The sequence below is a fragment of the Paramisgurnus dabryanus genome, chromosome 23, assembly GCF_030506205.2.
Source record: "Paramisgurnus dabryanus chromosome 23, PD_genome_1.1, whole genome shotgun sequence".
Lineage (NCBI taxonomy): Eukaryota > Metazoa > Chordata > Actinopteri > Cypriniformes > Cobitidae > Paramisgurnus > Paramisgurnus dabryanus.
The window spans coordinates 12866526-12888680 of NC_133359.1; the positions used below are offsets into that span (position 1 = coordinate 12866526).

At 37.5% G+C, this 22155-nt stretch overlaps 2 protein-coding genes and 1 long non-coding RNA gene across 3 annotated transcripts; all 3 read left to right on the forward strand.

Moving 5' to 3' along the window:
• The first annotated feature begins 747 nt into the window (after nucleotides 1–747).
• LOC135764903 (cytochrome P450 2F2-like) lies at nucleotides 748–6499 on the forward strand. Its single transcript, XM_065275575.2, has 9 exons — nucleotides 748–969; nucleotides 1137–1299; nucleotides 4421–4573; nucleotides 4832–4992; nucleotides 5104–5277; nucleotides 5413–5551; nucleotides 5646–5833; nucleotides 5900–6041; nucleotides 6136–6499. The coding sequence occupies exons 1-9, from the start codon at nucleotides 811–813 to the stop codon at nucleotides 6324–6326; spliced, it is 1470 nt and encodes a 489-aa protein (XP_065131647.2). The 5' UTR covers nucleotides 748–810; the 3' UTR covers nucleotides 6327–6499.
• Nucleotides 6500–10897: 4398 nt separating this feature from the next.
• LOC135781331 (cytochrome P450 2D15-like) lies at nucleotides 10898–13818 on the forward strand. Its single transcript, XM_073813337.1, is given in 9 exon segments — nucleotides 10898–11127; nucleotides 11232–11394; nucleotides 11892–12044; nucleotides 12123–12283; nucleotides 12400–12576; nucleotides 12653–12791; nucleotides 12872–13059; nucleotides 13126–13267; nucleotides 13354–13818. Coding segments are annotated over 9 exon segments (1470 nt in total). The 5' UTR covers nucleotides 10898–10971; the 3' UTR covers nucleotides 13545–13818.
• Nucleotides 13819–16088: 2270 nt separating this feature from the next.
• LOC135781339 (uncharacterized) lies at nucleotides 16089–21995 on the forward strand. Its single transcript, XR_010545138.2, has 5 exons — nucleotides 16089–18073; nucleotides 18681–18819; nucleotides 18918–18991; nucleotides 20409–20584; nucleotides 20713–21995. It is a non-coding gene; the product is annotated as an uncharacterized lncRNA (long non-coding RNA).
• The last annotated feature ends 160 nt before the right edge of the window (nucleotides 21996–22155 follow it).

Consider the following 22155-nt stretch of genomic DNA (forward strand, 5'->3'; position numbering starts at 1 on the left):
TTACCTGGTTACAGACCTTTTTAACCTGAGCCTTAAATTAAAGTTTGGAATCAACCAAAACGCTGAGATACTTATATTCAGATACAACTTGTAATCTTTCCCATGATACAAAAACGTCTGGCACTACACTTAAACTATTAGTTTCACTTTACTCAGTACTTAACTCACTTTTTTAGAGATGTTTAACTGTAAACAGCATTGTTCTAGCCAAGCTGTGACATGAACCATGGATTCTGTAAGTTCATTTGCAACTTGTGACGCACTACTTCGGTGTATGTAAATAACAGTGTCGTCCGCATACATTTGAATGTTAGTTTTTGAACAGAACGATGGAAGATCATTGATGTACAATATAAAAAGTAAAGGACCCAAAATAGATCCTTGTGGAACACCAACAAAAAAAAATCTTTAGAGGGGCTGACTTATAATTATGTATACTAACATACTGTGTGTGACCTGACAAATAAGATTTAATCCATCCTAACGTAGGTGGCAAAAAGTAAAGGTAAAACTTAATAAAGATATAAGAAAATCAGAATTCTGTGATTTACCGTATTAAAGGCATTAAATACAATGGAGACTGGACAACTATAGTAAAAACAGAGAAAGTTTAAATGGAGAGTGTGGATGATGGGAATTGTAGCCTGGAGGAAGATAAATGGAGAAATCAGAGGAAACAGATAGGAGAACAGACTGGTAGTGTGACACATGCAAAATGTTATATAAAAGTGGGAGGAGGGCTCGATGCTCCAGTACGTAAGTGTATGAGAGTGTTGATCAATCTAGTGTAACAGTTAGCCATCAGTCAACATGCTGGTTTGGATTCTGGTGTGGACGTGCATCTTCATTCTCTTTCTTTTCATCCGTATTCCAAGGCCTAAGAACTTTCCTCCTGGACCACGACCAGTCCCATTTTTTGGAAATCTGCTCCAACTCAACATTGCCAATCCTTTGAAAGACTTTGAAAGGGTAATGCTTTCTCTTTAAATACCAGTTTTAAACCTAAAAGAATATATTTTTGTACAACAATTATTATTTTCTTTCAAACGATATGGCATTGATTTAGTATTTCCAGTAATTAATGAGCATTTTTGAGCCTAATGCTTAATGCTATCTTTATGCTTAATACTTTTTAGCTGGCAAATCGTTATGGAAAGGTTTACAGTTTGTACATTGGATCAAGACCAACAGTAGTGCTTAATGGTTTTGAGGTTATGAAGGAAGCTCTTGTTAATAAGGCGGTTGAGTTTGCTGGACGCCCTCAAGACCTCATGATCAACCATGTCATGAAGGAAGGAGGTAAATTTACTACACACAGTGGTGAATTGTGTTAACATTAATCTGCCTAAAAATACACCCTCACTTTTATACCTTTGTACAGACTAAGGTTAATAAATAGAGGTTATTTGCTTATTGTCTGCTCCAAATAGCGAGTTCAAAGAGCAATTTGTTTAACAATTTTTATTGATTTTCCAATAAACCATGTAACATTTTTACAACACATTTTGGACCAGATGTATACAGGCAAATTATGACTGTGTTATACACAATTTGAAGCATAACCTGACAAAAAACACACTTGGTATCAACATGGTCAGTGTTGGTCAAGTTACTTGGAAATAGCAATTAGTTGCTAATTACTGATTACTTCTTCAAGAAAGTAATCCAGTTACTTTACTGATTACTTATTTTCAAAAGTAATTAGGTACTTTACTAGTTACTTTACTAAGTTACTTTTCTAAAACATGATGCACGACCTGAATATGCTATAAAGCACCAGACCTTTCAGCCTAATTCTATTCTTTTTGCATATTCCATCATCTAAAATTGAATCAAATGAAACGATTTGTGAAAAAAACAGAGGGGGGATGTTTTCATAGGCGTCGATTTCGGTGACTGTGGGTTCGCGTACCCACCATATTTCGTCATGAGTCATTTTGTACCCACCACTTTTAACTTTCGTCCATAATAATTTGACTTTTGGTTGGTTTTTTTGACTGTTTTCAGTGGTTATGAGGAGCATGAGAGAGACATTTGGAAAACATTGTCCGACCTGACAAAAATCCATTATAATATTTTTTTATATATATATATATATATTTCTAATTCAAATATTTTAATATTCAGACATGCGCTCTCAGCTCACCAGCTCTGATTGGAACAAACCCGAACCTCACTATCTGCTGAACTTGCGCAGAAACATCAAAATATTACCAGCTTTTTACAATGGTCTAAAACTAAACATTTAGACTATTTTAGCACAAATTATGAACTTATTTATGATTTTTTTATAATTCTTGACAAAATTAGAATATAGTAAAAGTTGTTTTTTTTTGGAAAAAAAGTTTTAGGTGGGCCTGTTGAAAAGTGGGACCGTGCCTGAGCTACAGGACATTGTCTTTCCAAACATAACCTGCGCGAAAGAGAAAAAATGAATGCGTCTCTGTCCTCAGCACATTTCAAAACATTTTAATTCATAAAAATAAATCATGAGAACATGAACTTCATTACTGCATTTGCAGGAATTGTAAAAAAAAAATTTCTTATAAACTCATGAAGCAGCCTAACGCAATATTTTCGCAATATTTTCGCAATATTTTCACAGTTCGCGCCTGTGCCACGCTAAACGCTCTTTGGCGTTTATATATGCGTAACTTCGGCCATTCTCAGTGGTGTGACAGGGACACTAACACTGCTTGTCATCATAAACAGATAATCAGATTGTAATGTTTATTCCAGCTTTATTAATATGTTGAATATGCTGCTGAATATGCTGCCTTCCTTCGTTTCGACAGCTCCACAACCATCTCGCAAGTGTTGATAGGCTATTACTCGTGATGTGTAACCGGGTCTGTAGCAATCAGATAGCGCCGTGGGCGGGACATTGAGCAAGTCTTCAGAGTGGTGAATACTGAAAGGCTGCGCGGCAGCTGTATCAGAGCCAGCCAAAGTAGGGCTTTTTAAAATAAAATTGACTTTAATCAAACCACGGATCCGTGATAAGTTTTGTGATCCGTCTCGCCACTAGTGTAGTAGCACTGATCACTTTGAGGGAGGAATAAATTTATCCCCACCGGGGATAAAAATAATTAGGCAGAGGCAGGGATACATTGACCAGAAAGGGGAAAATCCCACACATTCCCTGGCAAATCGCACCCTGACAATATCTATAAAGCCTACTTCTAACGCGTTACTGCCCATCACTGAACATGGTGGTCCATAACTCACATTCAATTATACTATTGTCACGGTGATCCGTGTCATGTTTTGTTTGTCTCTCCGATTACGTCACCTGGACAATTCATGAACTGATTCATCACACCTGTTCCGTGTTAAGTACTGTGTATTTATACTGCTGTCTGTTTCTCACCTGTCGCCGGATCATTGTTATTGTCATGACGTTCGTGTCTGTTCCTGTTCCGTCTGTTGGATGTTCCTGTGTTACCCACCTGTTGTTTTATTTCCGTTCTGTTAATAAATGTTATTTATTTCATGGTGAACCCAGCAATTGCGTCCTCACTCCTGTTACCGATCGTGACAGAATGATCCGGCCAGACTGGACGCAGCGGGTTCACGGAGGGCGGCTCCCCCAGGAATTTCGTCGAGGGGGAGTAGTGACATCGGGGTTCATTCTCCACCAGCCCCGATGTCTCTTGGGGACCACCGTGAGCGATCGCTCGCTCCTGCGGGTCTGCGGGAGGAGGATCGGCCCAGGCGGTCCCCCAACGGTTGAGTCGTCGTCGTCGACGGTCCCTCGGAGGACCACCGTCCCGCTCGTAGGGGGATCCGGAACGGACCACGCCCGATCTTTCCCCGGGGTGGCTACCGAAGTGAGGGTCCCCTTTTCCGCGAGGGGACGGGAGATGACTTCCGGGGGGCATCGGATCGTCGGCGATTCCCAGGAGGGGGGTAATTCGCCTGCCTCGGTCCTCGGAGCGATCGCTCCGGTTCTCCTGGCGCAGTCCGGCCCACCGTCCTGTTGGTTTCGTCCCGGCGGCTGCCGGCAGCGTCAGGGTCCTCAAGCCCTCCACCCCTCCCTTGGACTCTTGCTACCAGACTTTTGTGTTTGTTTTGTTCATGTGAGTGTCTGGTAGCCACTCTTAGAGGGAGGGGTCATGTCACGGTGATCCGTGTCATGTTTTGTTTGTCTCTCCGATTACGTCACCTGGACAATTCATGAACTGATTCATCACACCTGTTCCGTGTTAAGTACTGTGTATTTATACTGCTGTCTGTTTCTCACCTGTCGCCGGATCATTGTTATTGTCATGACGTTCGTGTCTGTTCCTGTTCCGTCTGTTGGATGTTCCTGTGTTACCCACCTGTTGTTTTATTTCCGTTCTGTTAATAAATGTTATTTATTTCATGGTGAACCCAGCAATTGCGTCCTCACTCCTGTTACCGATCGTGACAACTATAGGTGTAATTTTTGCTGACCATGGCCCTGATTGGAAAGAACACAGACGCTTTGCTCTCATGACCCTGAGAAACTTTGGTCTGGGGAAGCAAACAATGGAAGAGAGGATTCTGGGAGAGATTTCACATATTGTTGATCAACTGAATAAAGTTGTTGGTAAGAATGTACCCATTTTATTATTTCATTATAAATGACATTGTGGTCCTGTAGCTCAGTTGGTAGAGCATTGCATTAGCTTTACAAAAAATCATAGGTTTGATCCTAAGTAACACACATACTGATTAAAATGAGGTAAGCTTACCAAATAAACTGTAAGTCAGTTTGGATAAAAACATCTTCCAATATCGATGCCTTGAAAACTCTCTAAATCAGCATCCCTATGTACTTTCTCATGATGTGCATTGTGTCTTTCAGGAAGCTCCAGTGATCCTAAGACTATGTTCCACAATGCTGCATCAAATATCATCTGCATGGTTCTGTTTGGATCTCGCTTTGATTATGATGATGCATTCTTTAAGCGTTTTATTGATATTATTAAGGAGAATGGAAAGATCAACAATGGACCATGGGCTATGGTGAGGCAAATCATAAGTTGGATATACAGTATGTTGAATATGTTGATTCTATATATCACCGCATCAGACTGTTTTAAACTGTATTTGTAATTTACTTTTGTTTCAATGCAGATTTATGATGCTTTACCTATGGTGAGAAGTCTGCCCTTGCCCTTTAAGAAGGCTTTTACAAATGCCTCTACAGCCAGACAGATGTCTTTAAATTTCATCAACGAGCACAAGAAGACCAGAGTCCCAGGAGAGCCGAGGGATTTCATTGACTGCTATCTGGATGAGCTTGATAAGGTGTGTGGGCATCTTTGATTATGAAAAACCAAAATTAACATTACAGTTCTACCAATTTTTACATGTTTACAACCACATTTTAAGATGCATTTATTATGTATTACCACTAAGCCCATGATATCTTTACTTCTCCAGAGAGGTAATGATGGTTCCAGCTTTGCTGAAGACAGACTTAAATTGTACATTGTGGATTTGCACTTTGCAGGGACTGATACTACCTCCAACACCCTCCTCACTGGATTCCTCTACCTCATGAATCACCCCGAAGTTCAGGGTCTGTATTTCAAAAACAAATCGAGTTCATTGTGATTATTTTTGCTCTGTTCTTTAGCTTAAATACATGTAAACATGTCCTTGTCTTTCTCCAGCGAGATGTCAGCGAGAGATTGATAAAGTTCTGGAAGGTAAAGAGCAGGCGTCTTTTGAAGACAGACACAATATGCCGTACACCCAGGCTGTGATTCATGAAGTTCAGCGTGTGGCAAACACCGTACCACTGAGTGTGTTTCACTGCACCACCAAAGACACAGAGCTGATGGGTTACAACATCCCAAAGGTAAGAAAACATCAATATAAACAAGTTTGTCCGACATAATCTAAATAAATTCTTTCTCTGTCCTAGGGAACAGTAGTTATTCCTAATCTTTCATCTGTACTAAAAGAAGAAGGTCAGTGGAAGTTTCCTCATGGGTTTAATCCAGCCAACTTCCTGAATAATGAGGGCCAGTTTGAAAAACCTGAAGCCTTTATTCCCTTCTCGACAGGTATCTAAACAGTTAACATGAAGTCACATGTGTCTATGGTTATGCTTGTTTGATCTTGTTTAAAGACTAGTATACTTATATTCATTGTTTAAAGGACCCCGTATGTGTCTTGGTGAGGGTCTTGCTCGTATGGAGCTCTTCCTGATCATCGTCACTCTGCTGCGTCGATTCCACTTCGTTTGGCCTGAAGATGCCGGGGAACCAGATTACACCCCTGTGTATGGGATCACGATCACACCCAGGCCATACAAAATGCACATCAGCATCAGAAATCCGGTCAAATAATTATAATGATGATTACTGCATATATTTTGCGAAGATGGACTATTGTGTTTTATTTATGAAAACATATGTATCATAAGGCACAGAACCATGACCAGTTGGGTTATGGCTAGACTTACTTTGATATACATCATCAAATGTCAATCATTCTGAAATAATAAAAACTATCAATATAATTAGTGTTTTTGCTCTGTATATACGGATGCTTAACCTGGATATTTACATGTGTAGTACAATAGCCTGTGGCACTACTTTTGCCTTCTTTTAATTGGTTAGTTAAGTCGTGTGACGTACAGGAAAAAGATTCGGTCAGCAATAGGCTTTTCGACTTCATGCAGCGCCGCAAGAATAAACAGCCAGATGACGTCAAAGTACAGTGAGAGCGATTTAAAAGCAAACTCCATATGGTTTCGCAAATCGCTCTCGTGGTAATTTGATGCTATTCGGCTGTCGATTCTTGTGGCACCGTTGAACAAGCCTATTGTGTCCTTTACTGAAGATTGTATTATATAGATTGCAGACTTCAACATTATAGACTATAGAGTATTTGTAAAATAAATATCAATTTAATATGTTTTTGTTGCTTTAACTTAAATGAAGTCAAACAATCAACTTGTTTTTATATTTTAAAACTTAAAATAGTAAGTTGAATTGATTTGCATAACCTAGTTTTTTTTTACTTTATGCTGCATCTATTACAATGTTGTAATAATAAAATGAAGGTTTTTAAACAAACATTGTATTGAATAATGTAATGTAAAGTTATACCACTTACATCTGGTGAGTTTCAGTAAGTATGGATCAGTATATTTTACTCCAAGATGAAAATATTGTTTCAGAAAGTACCTTTTCTAAAACGTTTATAATTGTATAATCTGACTTAGCCTATATTGATTTATATTAGTGCTGGACAAAGATTAATTGCAATTAATTGCATATTTTTGCATAATATTTGAGTGTGTGCTGTGTGTAATTATTATATTTAACCACACACACATATATTAATTTCAGAAATTTATTGACATTTATAAATATATAATATACACTCTAAAAAAACAAACGGTGCTATATAGCACCAAAACTGTTGCTTTGGATCGTAACCAGGGTTTAAATTGGGCCGGGGCCGTCCGGGGCTAAGCCCCGGCACATAGGCTGAAGGTCGCGCTCTGCTCTTGCCAGTGTACCAGCTGCGCTTGTGCACGTGCACTCGCTGCGCTGGTGCGTGTGCACTGACGTGAAGGGAATAATGCGTTTTCATTCATTATAGGGCATACTCACCAACGCAAGTTCAACGATTTGCGCGAGCAGATTACATACAAAGTCAATGCAAAGACGCAACCAGGCGCGTCCTCGCACAGGGAGAAGGGGTTTTAACATTAAGTGGCATGGCATCTTACGCACAGAAGCCAGTGGCACGTGCCACTACGTTTTGTGGCACTTCCGGTTTCAATTGGCTCGTACCAGTGGCTCGTCGAGTGGCACTTCCGGTGTCCAGTGGCTCATGCCACTCCGTTTAGTGGCTCGTCGAGTGCCACTTCCGGTGTCCAGTGGCTCATGTCACTGTTTAGTGGCGGCTCGTCGAGTGGCACTTCCGATGTCCAGTGGCTCATACCATTCCGTTTGTGGGTTGTCTACTGATACATGTCAGTAAAACTTAGGTCTGTTGGATTGAGGCATGTGGCACTGATATTCACCGATCGATCATTACAGATCCGAGAGTAACTTAGGAGTGCTGCTGCTATGTTCATTTAATTGTGACACAATGATATTGTGTGTCCTTTTTGACTGTCTGGTGTTTCAGGTAACCGAATGCGTGAAATGCATCGAGAGCTAAATAGGACATCTTGATGATCGTTCAACAATCGTATGATCATAATTCACAATTTAAGTATTAAAAATGTAAATATTTAAAATGGGAAGGCAAATATTTTATATATTTAATAAAGCACAACATGCCTGAGCTATATTGCATAATACTGTTAGTTTTTAATATAAATTTTCTAATTGTATTATTTGTGAAAATGTAGTCTGTGAGTGGCATGTTTTTATTTGTAACCAGTGCCAATGTGTTGTATTTAATAAAAAGTGTCATTTATAAGAATCTCGCAGAATATTATAATATTTTTTTCTGCAAGTACCGCATTTACACACATGCACGCCAAAACAGTAGGTGTCAGTCTAACCATGTTTATGTTTAAAAACAATGTCCTATTACATATTTTACAACTTGATATTTATTTTATTTTTTTACAACTTGATATTTACACGGTGTTGACAGTGCAGATATGTCACGTGCCCTTCAAAATTACATTTTATCTAGTCTATATAGATTTGTTGTCTATAAGAAATAAGGGTTTGAACAAATTATTATTTCACAACATTTATGAGAGAGTAATTATTTTAAATAAATTGTTGGATTATTTCAAAGCAAAACAGATTTACAAAACACTTAGCAAAACACTTTACAAATGATTAAATCAAACACAGTTTTTCCTTTATTTTATGCATTTCAATGGATCGTTGCCTACAGTATGCTTTAAGAAGGGGTCAGTTTTTTTCTTCGATCTCGTCTTTCATTTAAAGGGTATCTAGTAGACTCACCTAAATTAGGCATACTACTTTTAAAAAAAAAAGATTTACAAAAACTGATTAAATATTAAGAAAAGGCACAATGTTCACACGACCATGGCTCAGACAAATACTGTGCTTTATTAAATGAAAACACTCAAAATATTATGCATTTCCATTTTAAATATTGTGATCATACAATTCCTTTATGAACGAGCGTTAAGATGATATATTTAGCTCTCGACTCAATTTACGCATTCGGTAACCTGAAACATCAGAGTCTAAAAGGACACACAAAATCATTGTGTCACAATTAAATGAACATAGCAGCAGCACGCGTAAGTTACGCTCGAATCTGTAATGATCGATCAGTGACTATCAGTGCCACATGCCTCAATCAAACAGACCTAAGTTTTACTGAAATGTGTCAGTGTACGAGCAACCGAATGGAGTGGTATGAGCCACTGGACATCGGAAGTGCCACTCGACGAGCCACTAAAAAGTGGCATGAGCCACTGGACACCGGAAGTGCCACTCGACGAGCCACTGGTACGAGCCCATGGAACCCGGAAGTGCCACTAAACATAGTGGCACGTGCCAGTGGCTTCTGTGCGTAAGATGCCATGCCACTTTATGTTAAAACTGCTACTGCGCACAGGGCGATGCAAATGACGCGAATTGGGCGGCGCCATTGCCGCGAAAACACGCGCTTTCCCCTTTAAACGCGTCTTCGCGCAAGTTATGCAACTCAAGCGGAAAAAACTCAGAACTTCAGGAACGCGTTCTCACGCAGCATCATTTAGCGAGAGAGAGAGGTAAGAATGGTGCCCACGTCGAGAAAACTTAATAGAAGACTAGAAACGTGTAAAGGATTAAAGTATTTGTCACTCAATTAATTACAGTATGTTAACTGGATAACACTGGATATAACTCATTGTATAGGCATAGTTTAATAAAATAATGTATTTTGATTACACAAATCAAACCTAACTATATGATTGTTTTAGCTGCTGACCAGCATAGGGAATCTCTATGGCTAATTTATAAGAAATGTAAGAGTCTTTTTGGGTATCTTATGCCTAGAATTATTCAAGGAGGTTGATTCTTTTAACTTCCTTTAAAGTTTGATCAATTGTGCATAATGACATGTGGAACAAATGGATATAGGGTGTCAAACTCATAGATTTGCATCATTTAAAATTCAGAAGCTCTTTTTAAAATATTTGGGGTCAACCTCTGGCACAGCTTTAAAGCTGAAACTTATCAAATCCTATCAGAGGTCCAGAATGTCATTGAAACACACCAGTGGCTTTGCTATCATCAGTATTAAACATGTTACCCCTCGAAGTACCCCTCCCCGCAGAGCCCCCCATCATAACAAATCCCAATTTAACCCCTGATCGTAACCATAGAAGAACCCTTTTTAGTGCCATATAGCACCGGTGTAGCACCTGTGTAGAACCATATAGGGGCCATATAGCACCACTATAGCACCACATATGGTTCTACAAAGCACTATATGGTTCTACACTGGTGCTTCACCGGTGCTATATGGCACTAAAAATGGTTCTTCTATGATTACGAGCATATATATATATATATATATATATATATATATATATATATATATATATATATATATATACACATGTAAATGTTTCTTAAATACATACATAAATGTGTGTGTGTTTATATATACATAATAATTACACACAGCACACACTCATATATGCCAAAAATCACTTTTATTTTGTAACCGATTAATCGCGATTAATCTTCGCCCAGCACTTATTTATATTTATCAACAGATACATACATTCTATTTTGTATAAGTAGGAATTTGATTTCAACCAGGTGAAGGTTAGTTTAACCAAATTCAAAATACAGAAACTCAGAACTATCATGAGCAGTGTTTGTTTATCACTGCTAGTTTCATCAATCTTGGTAAAAGGCCATGTTTGTACAAGCGGAGATATCGTGGAGAGACAGCACCAATAAGATTCAGTTTGCTTTACTGGGTGATTTCAGTTCACCAACTTGTTTTTGTTCCTGTCAAAAACAGAGACTTATTTCAGTCAAAATGCTGGGCTTTTTAGTTCTAGTGTGGATTTTCCTTTTATTTCTCCTTTTTCGAATCCAGAGGCCCAAGAACTTTCCTCCTGGACCTCGTCCAGTCCCATTATTTGGAAATCTGCTTCATCTGAACATTGTCAATCCTTTGAAAATTTTTGAAAGAGTATTGTATCAGTTTTTGTCTTTTTACTGTAGATACTTATTTATTTCTTGTTTTAAGCTTCTTTCTTTAACTGCTTTAAAAAGTAATTATGCCAACATTTTCAGTTTGCAGAACGCTATGGGAAGGTTTATGGGCTGTTCTGGGGATTAAAACCAGTTGTGGTTCTTAATGGTTTTGAGGTTATAAAGGAAGCTCTGGTTACTAAAGGCATAGACTTTGCAGGACGGCCACAGGACTTTATGGTCAATCATATATCAGAGAATAAAGGTAAGTCATACATTTACAGCTGTCTTAAAAATCAATTATAATTTTTTTAATGAATAAAATCAGCCCCCTTGTAAGGTTAATCTATTATTTCTCACATCTCTAAAGAGATCAAAACAAATCTAAATAGATTAACTTTACTGGAAATTGAGGAATTTTGATAAATTTGGCAACTATCATAATGCTTTAGTTAAGGAAATAGATTGCCCAAAAATTTGAATTCTGTCATGTTTTAATATGTTTTTAAAATACCATATGATATTCTTTAACTATATGTTTGGATAATAGTGCATTTATTGTATGGACAACATTTATAGTACTGTAGTGTACTACATGTTTATATATTGCCATTTGCTTTCTTAGTTCCTTTGGACAAAAACTGAACATAAATGAATGTATAATTGAGATGTATGGCTATTATGCTGGTCTAAGCTACGAAAAAGTTGTATGTGACAAAAAAATCAGTGTTCAAATCCTCATAACTAACAGTTTTATTAAAGGTGTTATTTTGGCTGACTATGGCCCAACTTGGAAGGAACATCGCCGCTTTGCTCTCATGACTCTGAGAAACTTTGGTCTGGGGAAGCAAACAATGGAAGAAAGGATTCTGGGAGAGATCTCACATATTGTTGCATGTTTGGAAAAAAATGCAGGTATTTATAAGAATTTGCAAGAAATATATTTAATAATTGTACATGTATATATAAAATGTAATGTTTTAAAATTGATAGGAGGAATGGTAAATCCTCAGACCATGTTTCACAACGCCGCATCAAATGTTATCAGTTTGGTTCTGTTTGGATCCCGTTTCGATTACACAGATGAATTTCTCACAAGCTACGTTCAGCTTAGTACAGAGATTTCAAAGATCGTCAATGGACCATGGAACCTGGTGAGAGAGACATGAAAAAATGCAACACACAATTATTTATTTAAATAGCAGAATTCCATACTATATAATAACAGTTCTTTCCAAGTGCATGAAAATGTCCTTTGCTTCTTTGACAGATATATGACACATTTCCTGTATTGAAATGCTTACCTTTACCATTTAAAAAAGCCTTTGATAATGCATTGAAGATTTAAAATATGACTTTAAAACTGATTGAGGAGCACAAGAAGACCAGAGTCCCAGGAGAGCCGAGAGACTTCATTGACTGCTATCTGGATGAGCTTGATAAGATGGTCTTTGATCCTACTGTATTTCTAAATATACAGAATGTTGTATAATATTAAACTGAATGATATTTTATGTTTCTAGAGAGAAGATTATGGTTCATCGTTTTCTGAAGACCAGCTCATCATGTACATTTTGGACTTGCACTTTGCAGGGACTGATACCACATCTAACACCCTACTCACTGCATTTCTCTACCTCATGAATCACCCTGATGTTCAAGGTTTGCATTTCAACAACACACTGAATTTAATGAATTGTGAATATATTGATCCATGCATCATGCATCATCATGTCCTCTAGCGAGATGTCAGCGAGAGATTGATGAAGTTCTGGAAGGTAAAGAGCAGGCGTCATTTGAAGACAGACACAATATGCCGTACACACAGGCTGTGATTCATGAAGTTCAGCGTGTGGCAAACACCGTACCACTGAGTGTGTTTCACTGCACCACCAAAGACACAGAGCTGATGGGTTACAACATCCCAAAGGTAAGAAAACATCAATATAAATAAGTTTGTCCGACATAATCTAAATAAATTCTTTCTCTGTCCTAGGGAACAGTAGTCATTCCTAATCTTGCATCTGTACTAAAAGAAGAAGGTCAGTGGAAGTTTCCTCATGAGTTTAATCCAGCCAACTTTCTGAATGATGAGGGCCAGTTTGAAAAACCTGAAGCCTTTATTCCCTTCTCAACAGGTAACTAAACATATAACATGAAGTCACATGCGTCTGTGTTTATGCTGGTTTGATCCTGTTTAATGACTACATGCATGTTGTTTAAGGGCCCCGTGTGTGTCTTGGTGAGGGTCTTGCTCGTATGGAGCTCTTCCTGGTCATTGTCACCCTGCTGCGTCGATTCAAGTTCGTTTGGCCTGAAGATGCCGGGGAACCAGATTACACCCCTGTGTTTGGAGTCACACTCACACCCAAACCCTACAGAATGCACATCAGGCTCAGAGAACTGGCCAAATAATGACGTTAGGTGTCTGTGCATCATGTTTCAGATGATTGTCTGACCAGAGCTGCCAACTTCTGAGTTCAGCTTGGAGTGAGATTTTTTTTTTTTATAAAAAAACAATTAGTAGTTGTGGTACTAATTTTTTAAGTCCTTAACCAATTGATAATAGTGTGGATTTTAGCTATTTCTGTATTAAATAGTTGGAAAAACTGCGTAAAAATAGTTTACAATACAAATCGAATCATATTTTACAAATTAAATTGAAATAAAAGCTTTTACTGAGTTTAAATGACTGAAATTAGAGTTTTTATTATTATTTTATACAATTCTATTATGCTTTCCTTCTATAAAAGTGCCAAAAAGTTCTTAAAATCTAATGAATAGGCTACTGGTCTCTGTAAAATGTATAACTGCAGATAAGAGCAGCTTTGATTCAGTTTATCCACTGAGAAAGAGAAGCATAAAGTGATGATTTGTGATTGACTGGTGATAGAGGGACTGTCACAATCAAATAAATCAAACGAGTACTTTATATTAAACTAAAGCAACAGATATGTGCATGTCAAGACCATATAATTATATTTCGTATATATTATTGTTTATAGATGTCAAATATCAATGGACTTTTTTTCTCTGTTATTAAAAACTGTCACAGCAAACATCACGCAGGTTTGTACTGTTACAAACATGCACACGCGGGTGAGGATTGATTAAAATTGCTGTTTTCTGAGGGTATCTGTGTGCGTGGAATCCGGGCAGGTCTCTGCTTTTCATCCAGACCTTGACGCTTTGTGTGTTCGACTGGTGCGGAGCTGACTGATCGGCGTATGACATCAGGCGCGAGAGCAAAGGTAAAGGCGGACCCTTTTGTAACATTTCGAATTGCTCTCGCGGTACTCTGATGTCCTCGCTGCCGAACTTTATGCGCAGCGCCACATAAAGTGACATGCTCTTTGACTCTTTGCAGCAAAGTACCAGCAACATGAGAAGTGGTGGCACGCAAAAGACAGTGAAGGTACGCTAAAATATAAAAGTGTCAGTACTGCGAGCACTGGTTTAGCTACATCGTGCGTTGCTCTTTCACCATCGCGCAGCCGCGCACTCGCTCTCTGTAGTTTGTAGCTGGCGCTAGTGATGGTCGTTTTCGAAGCACTGCTTCATGAGTCTTCGAAACATTTACGAATCTTTTGTTTCGAATCAGTGGTTCGGAGCTTGTTTCAAACTGGCCAAAGTCACGTGATTTTAGCAAACGAGGCTTCATTACGTCATAACTGTTTCGAAACGTTTCGAAAATCCGATGGTTCACCACTAGGGGGAGTTGATCACATGACCAGTGTCTAATAAGTTAGGTGAACTCGGGTCAGTTTTATTATGAAAGTTCATAAAACATTTATCCTTCTGACTAATAACACTGCCATGTTGTCTACTTTTTGTTTATAGACAGATTTAATGACAAAAATTTGCATAATTAAAAGGGTAGTTAGTTTTATTCATTTGTTTGCCCTAAATAAAACTAAAAACACATTATACACTTTTAACTATGTCTTAATTAAGTTAAATAATTTTTTTAACATATTTTAATAAAAATCTTGCTATTATTTTGTAAAAAAGTGTAAAATGTGTGGACAGATCTGCTTTTACACTGTTTTGACCAGCAGGGGTCGCCAGCGTGTGTGGGTATCGAACTGCTTCGAAAAACTGAATAAATTTTCGAAGCAATTGGTTCAATTGATTCGAAGCTTCGAAAAGCTTCGTTTCTCCCATCACTAGGTAAGGCAGTACAGACACCATCGTTTATAGAGAAATATAACGCTTGTTTACGTTGCCTGTGACTCAGTCAGAACCGGAAAACCCACGCGTAGTCAGGGGCGTAACCTTTCAAACACACGCCGAACCCAGTTGACAAATAACAGTTGAGTAGTCATCTGACCAATCCGAGTACACTAGACATTTTGGGAGGCGGAGACAGGAACTAAATCCGAACGTTTTCCAGACAGGGAGAATTCGGTGAGGTATGTAAGCAATTTATAAGACTCACAATGCATTAGTTCAAGTTTTAATAACATGTATGTACTATGGGATATTACAATAACGTGCTTACGTGCTAATTTATTAGCATAAAATGTGCTCTTTAAGTTAACAGAACATAACATTCGCAAGTCATAAGCATATAACAACAATTTACGATTGACTAAAAGTCAACTTTATAATATTCTGAATTTGACCACTGGAGGCTGCAGCCTTCGGATTGAGAAATGGCCAAAGTCGAACAAACCTCCCCAGATAGCATGCACTACCGGGCCTCATCTGGGCCAACTATGTCACATATGGCTCAGTTCCGGTGGCGTCAAAGGCCATATGGGCCATATCTGGCCCACACACATCAAGCCGTTTTTAGTGTGAGTTGTGGCTTGTTGTGTGTGGGCCAGATACGGCCCATGTGCGACAAGCCGGTTTTAATTTGAGTTGCGGCTTGTTATGTCTGGGCCAGCTACGGCCTGTGTGCAACAAGCCGGGTTTTAATTTGAGTTGCGGCTTGTTATGTGTGGGCCAGATACGGCCTGTGTGCGACAAGCCAATTGTAGTTTGAGTTGTGGATTGTTGTGTGTGGGCCAGATACGGCTGAGTGCGACAACCCGGTTTTAGCGTGAGTTGTGGCTTGTTGTGTTTGGGCCAGTCCTGGCCCTTGTGTGACAAATCGGTTTAGGATGAGTGATGGCTTTTTGTTGTGTGTGGGCCAGATATTACTGGTTTATGGTTATGTTGACATCAGACTGTTTTTATGTGTGTTTCGGTTTATTTATGGGCCAGATATGTAATATGCTGCATGGTTAGCTTATTGGTTTTAAAATGTAAAGGAAGGCAGCTGAATTTTTTCCATTGTAATTTTTCTTCTAGATCTGACAGGGCTAGGCTTCTTCATATTCGGCTCAAATAATTCAACCATATTTATCATAATCAGACAGCTTTGTCTATCAGATCTTCTTGGACTCTGGCACAGAACTCAAAGAATTCTAGGCGACAATTTTTTGATAATCCATTAACACAGGGCTCAACATAAAGGACTGCCCTGTGGCCCGGGGCAAGTGTGAGAGATGTTCGGGCAAGTAAAAAGTATTGTCACTTGCCCGATCGGGCCAGTGCTTCACCCTCAGTCACTAAAATATATTTTCATCAATGTATTTAGCATCTTTGAAGCAGACATTTACTTGGGTAAAACACGATGAAAGAAACTATGCAATATTTAGCACAATTTGCTGTCAGTTTACAGGTAAAGCAGAAAAGTTGGGAGCCTTTTTTTAATTGGAACATATCTGTTTTATATGTATACAATATTTGACTTTTAAATTATTATTTTTAAATATGTGACACTGACATTTTTTATTGGGGCCAGTGAAAATTTTGGCAGGGCAAGTGAAAAATTTGAACCACTGGCCCGACCGGGCCAGTATAAAAAATTATTTGCGTTGAGCCCTGTAACAGAACAGCTTGTTTTAGTCAGCTAAAAATTTTACATTTATGTGCAACATCTGGTGAAAATTTAATGTCAATAACACCTTTAGAAATATATGGTAACTGAGGAAAAATGGTGACGAGTTAAATTTTACCCGCTGCATGTAAATTAACTGCTTGCCCTGCATTAAAGACTTGTAAATGCACAACGCTGAGGCAAAGAACCCCAAACCCCATTTAAAATCCTTTAATGCACAGCAAGTCATTGATTATCCCACTTATTCCACGGTCATTTGCCAAGTTATAGACAAGTTAAAACTAGTTTTGCTCTTTGTAGCTTAAAATTTGATAGAATGGGTAAAAATAACAGTTATTTCCAGGAGCTCCTCTTTTTTGTAAACAACTGATCTGTCTTTTATAAATCTGATATAAAAGACTCTTCTGAGATTTGAAGGATGCACACTACTATTCGATAGGTAGGCTACTCAAGTTTAACCAAACTGTTCGTGGACCCCGTTTACTTCCATAGTATTACTTTTCCAATTCCTGCTATAGAAGTGAATGGGATCCAAAGACATTTATGCAGGTTTGTAACAACATGAGGGTGAGTAAATGATGACAGAGTTTTCATTTTTGGGTGAACTATTTAACCTTTTATAGCTTAGCAGAAAAATGTTATGTGACCTTTAAGAATAGGATAAAGTACATCTTTAACAAAAGCAAAGATTAAAAAACAAATTGTAGAATAAATAGAAAGTGCTACAAAACAATACAAAATCGTCCCACTATCACATGCAGATGTGTCACTTTGCAATGGGGCAATGATGAATAGTACACAGAACAACCAAATAAGTTTTTACGATTTATAAACAATTTAAAGATATTTTAAAGTGTTATGTACTGTTCTAATTCCAGAGATGTTTATTTATGTAAATGGTGTGAGGCTTTACCATGTATATAATAGGCCAATGGCTATGCTGTGCACGCGAAACATGTCCTGCCCCTTTAAATCACGAAGGGAGTTACCATGGAAACTGAAGGAGCACGAGGACAGCTAGCTCCGTCTCCCGCGGTTTCTTCGCTGTTTTCAAGTAAGTTTAGTCCATCAAATCACACAAATAATACTAAAACCTGTTGTTGACACGCTTTTGTTATATATTTACCTCATATAAATGGCTTGTGTCTTTGAGAAAAGTTCGTTACCATCCCAACATGTTTCCGCACATGCGGTCGGAACTGTGCTTCCGGTTTCTGTTGGTTTACTTGCTAAACTGATCTCTTGAAAAAATAACTCGTCGAAAATATTTTTTTGTTTCCAATGTAATATACGTGTTGTTAATTTGCTTGTTATAAGCTAGGACTTTGTTGTTATTTTTGCTTAGCAGAGTTTAACGGAAGTTACGTGTTTTCCACAAAAGCCTCTTTACTGTATGTATGTTACTGCTGAAACCGTCTATAAGCGTTAGCTTTTGCTCTTGTTTATGAACGTTTGGGCTTTTGAAAACATAGATGAGAGGTTTCAAAGTCTTTGTTAACGTTGTCAGTGCATGACTGGAAGTAGGCAAATTTATTTAGTCTAAATATGCGATGTACTGTAACGTCTAAACCTTGTTAAATTGCACGGAGTGCTGAAGCTACTAACGTTAGTACGTATGTTTTATCGTATACAAATACAGACATGTTGTTCTCTGATTTCAGGAGTGACAAAAACCCTCTATAATAGAAGAGAAGCTCAAGATTTCAACATTTTCTGAAGGGAGTTGCAGACAGGTGTAGAAAACTGCTTTTCAAATTTTCCACATTTATCACAGTTATTTTAAGATGTTGACATCTAAACGTGAGTAGCATTGTGTGAGCAATATTAAATAAGTAAATCTTACACTGCATATTTTATATATTGTTTTCTCTGTGACAGATTGAATGTTATGTTTGTAGATTTGTCCATGCTAATGGCCGAGCAGTAGGGTTGGAACAGACCTGTCAGAAAACATCTCTGAACCATATGACTAGTAAGTAAAACCTCAAACTTATACACTGCTATTCAAAAGTTTAAGCTTGTGATTATTTATTTGACCAAAAATACAGTAAAAACAGAAATGTTGTGAAACATTATCACAAAGTAAATAAGCTGTTTATAATGTGAATATATTGTAAACTGTAATTTATTCTTGTGATTAATGTTGAAATTTTTGCATCATTACTCCAGTCTTCAGTGTCACAATATTCTTCAGAGATCATTCTAATACGCTGATTTGCTGCTCAATTAACATTTCTGATTATCAACAGTTGTGTTGCTTCATGTTTTAGTGTTTTTCAGGATTTTTGGATGAATAGAAAATTAACCCTGGAGAACCCAAGAACCCTTCTCTTAACATTGATTAACATTGGCCAAATTTGACCCGTGGATTCTCCAGGGTTAAAATAATAGTCTATTATAATAGAATAATAGTTCACAGAATAATGAAAATTTCTGCATGATTTAATCCATGTTAATACATATGATCATCTTCTTTCAGACGAGCACAAAGTTATATTAGGGTGCACTTACTTATCATACTTAAACAGACCGAACCGTACCAGAGTACGATTGTCCCCACTCCCCCACTCATCTGCACATATCAGAGTGTTTTACAGTGACAGCTAAAGTTTTACATTTCATACAGGGTTCATATAATGTAGGTACACCCTTAGAAAATGTGTAAAAAAAAATCTATGCTATTTATATATCATTAAATAATATAGTGAATGTGTGGAAAGCCCTGAGCACGCAAAAGTGAAACTGAGATTACAGAATTAGCGCTGTCTGCCTCTAAATGCAGTTACTTTACTTTCCCACTCTGAAAGTGAAGTATACCTAAACTTTGAGAGCAAATGACTAGTATGACGGGCCGGTAACTTTAGTAATTTTACATTAATTTAGCTAGTTAGCTATTATTATAATCACAAATACTTTTATAATATATTACTGAATTAAGCCAGTTACACTTAACTATCATTATATGAGTATGAAATTCCTCATCATTACTAAATAAATCTTGGAAGTAAACCATCAAATTTGCTGAAAAAAGTATACATTTCTGAATACACAATACATGTCACATTTGAAACAATCAACTTTACTTATAAAACATCTTACATTTTGAGATTTAAAACAACTGTGATGTTATCTTACCTTTAAGATGTAATTAATATATAGGATATATGTAGGCCTATGTATGTATGTTTTGAATTATTGAGAAAAACAAAAAGCATTAGGCTTTGCCCTGCGCTCCCCTTTAATTTTAAAACAGAACTGTGTCACAAAAGCTCTGTGCAAGTAGTCCAAGTATTTCAAAGGAACTCTATCAGTTTTACCCCACAGTTTGTCTATATTCCTCTCAAAAATGAGATTTGACTCGTTTCTTCATTTTTCATTAAATTTTACAGATTTCAAAACAATTTATTCTTGAGAGGAGGCACCACAGTTAAAGACAGTGTTTTGAAGAATTTTGAACTTCCTGCTCACAAACTACCTACTTCTCCAGTTAGTCTGACAGGCTATCAATGAGAATGCGGCATTACAGGACACCACTGAAAACTATACCACTAAAAACTGATTATTGGTAAGTCTTTTTGACAATAACTAATGTTATTTATTCATGTTTGGTGTCAGCTAATATGTGTATACCCTATAAATGTTAGATTTTTTTATACTTATTCTCTACCTCACTGTTTACATTTGTCATCGTAGCTGCAGTCAGAAGAAACAGATTAACAGCAACTATCTGCTTGAGACCAAGAGATTGAGCACTGGGTTAAGACATGGTTGCAGCTTGCCACAGACAGAGATGAAGGTCGTTGGGCAAAAGAGAAGATTTAAAGGCATAGCTCACCCAAAAATGGAAACTCATTTACTTACCATCAAGATGTTTCAAACTCTATCAAATGTATTTGTTCAGTTACTGACTGTTATAAATTATACAGGTTTGGAACAACCTTTGGGTGAGCAAAATTACAGTTTTAATTTTAATTAGTGAACTATCCCTATTGTGAGTTTTATAAGTTTATTAAGAAATGTTGAGTATTATATCAGAGTTCTGTATGTAAGGAGATGGTAGTTGTACGTTTGTGTGTTAATATAGATGGTTTCAGTGGCAACAACATAAATCACTTTCATGGCCCAAACTTAACTTCGGGTAGACCTCCACATAGATTCAATAACAACCGAGTATCTCTGGAGCAGTTTTTTTTCTGATAACAAACAAAATAAATAACCAGTAAATAGCCTTAGATCAAATCATAGCTAAAGCATTTCAACCATTACATTGATCTAATGTTACTGGGTAAAATTAAGCTTTACAATTTTAGCTACAGATCTTTGAAAATGTTTGTACGGTATACTGCCCATTTCCAGAAAGGTAATAAAAACAGCGTGCACAGTGACGCTGCTGACGTGTTATCCTCAGACATGTTTGTGAAGATTGTTTTGTTTATAGTGTGCGTCTCCCTCAGACTGTAAAAAAAGCTTGGGCAAACAAGATAACATGTCAGCAGCGTCACTCCAGTGTTGTGCACGAGGTTCACAACAGACCTGGAAGAGAAGACGATGCTGAATAAAGTCATAATTTCTGTTATTTTTGGACCAAAATTTATTTTCGATGCTTCAACACATTCTAACTGACCCACTGATATCACATGGACTACTTTGATGATGTACAGTATATATTTGATCGTGTATACACATATCTAAAACATCTTAAACTGTTTCCGAAGATGAACGGAGGTGTTACGGGTTTGGAATGACATGAGGGTCATTAATTACATAATTTTCATTTTGGATGAAATAACCCTTTAAGTTTGGCCAGGTGTGTAACTGTGGCAACGCACATGCATCTATGGGTTCCAGTATATCTTACTATATAACATATTAATTTAACTAACATGTTTGACAAATATAATTATGTTTATTTATAAATATTATCTGTATTGGATTTTTTAAATGTTTAATAAAGAAATTTTGACTATATGAGTTTTAGTTTTTTCTTAACTATAGGTTAATTAGCATATAGTAAGAGTAGATGTGTGCCACAGCTTAGAAGACGCTACTGCATGGAATGACAGCAATGACTCAACCTGAGTGCGGTTGCCAGAAGTCAGCCATAACTGGGACGGATATGGGCCACATTTCAGAAAT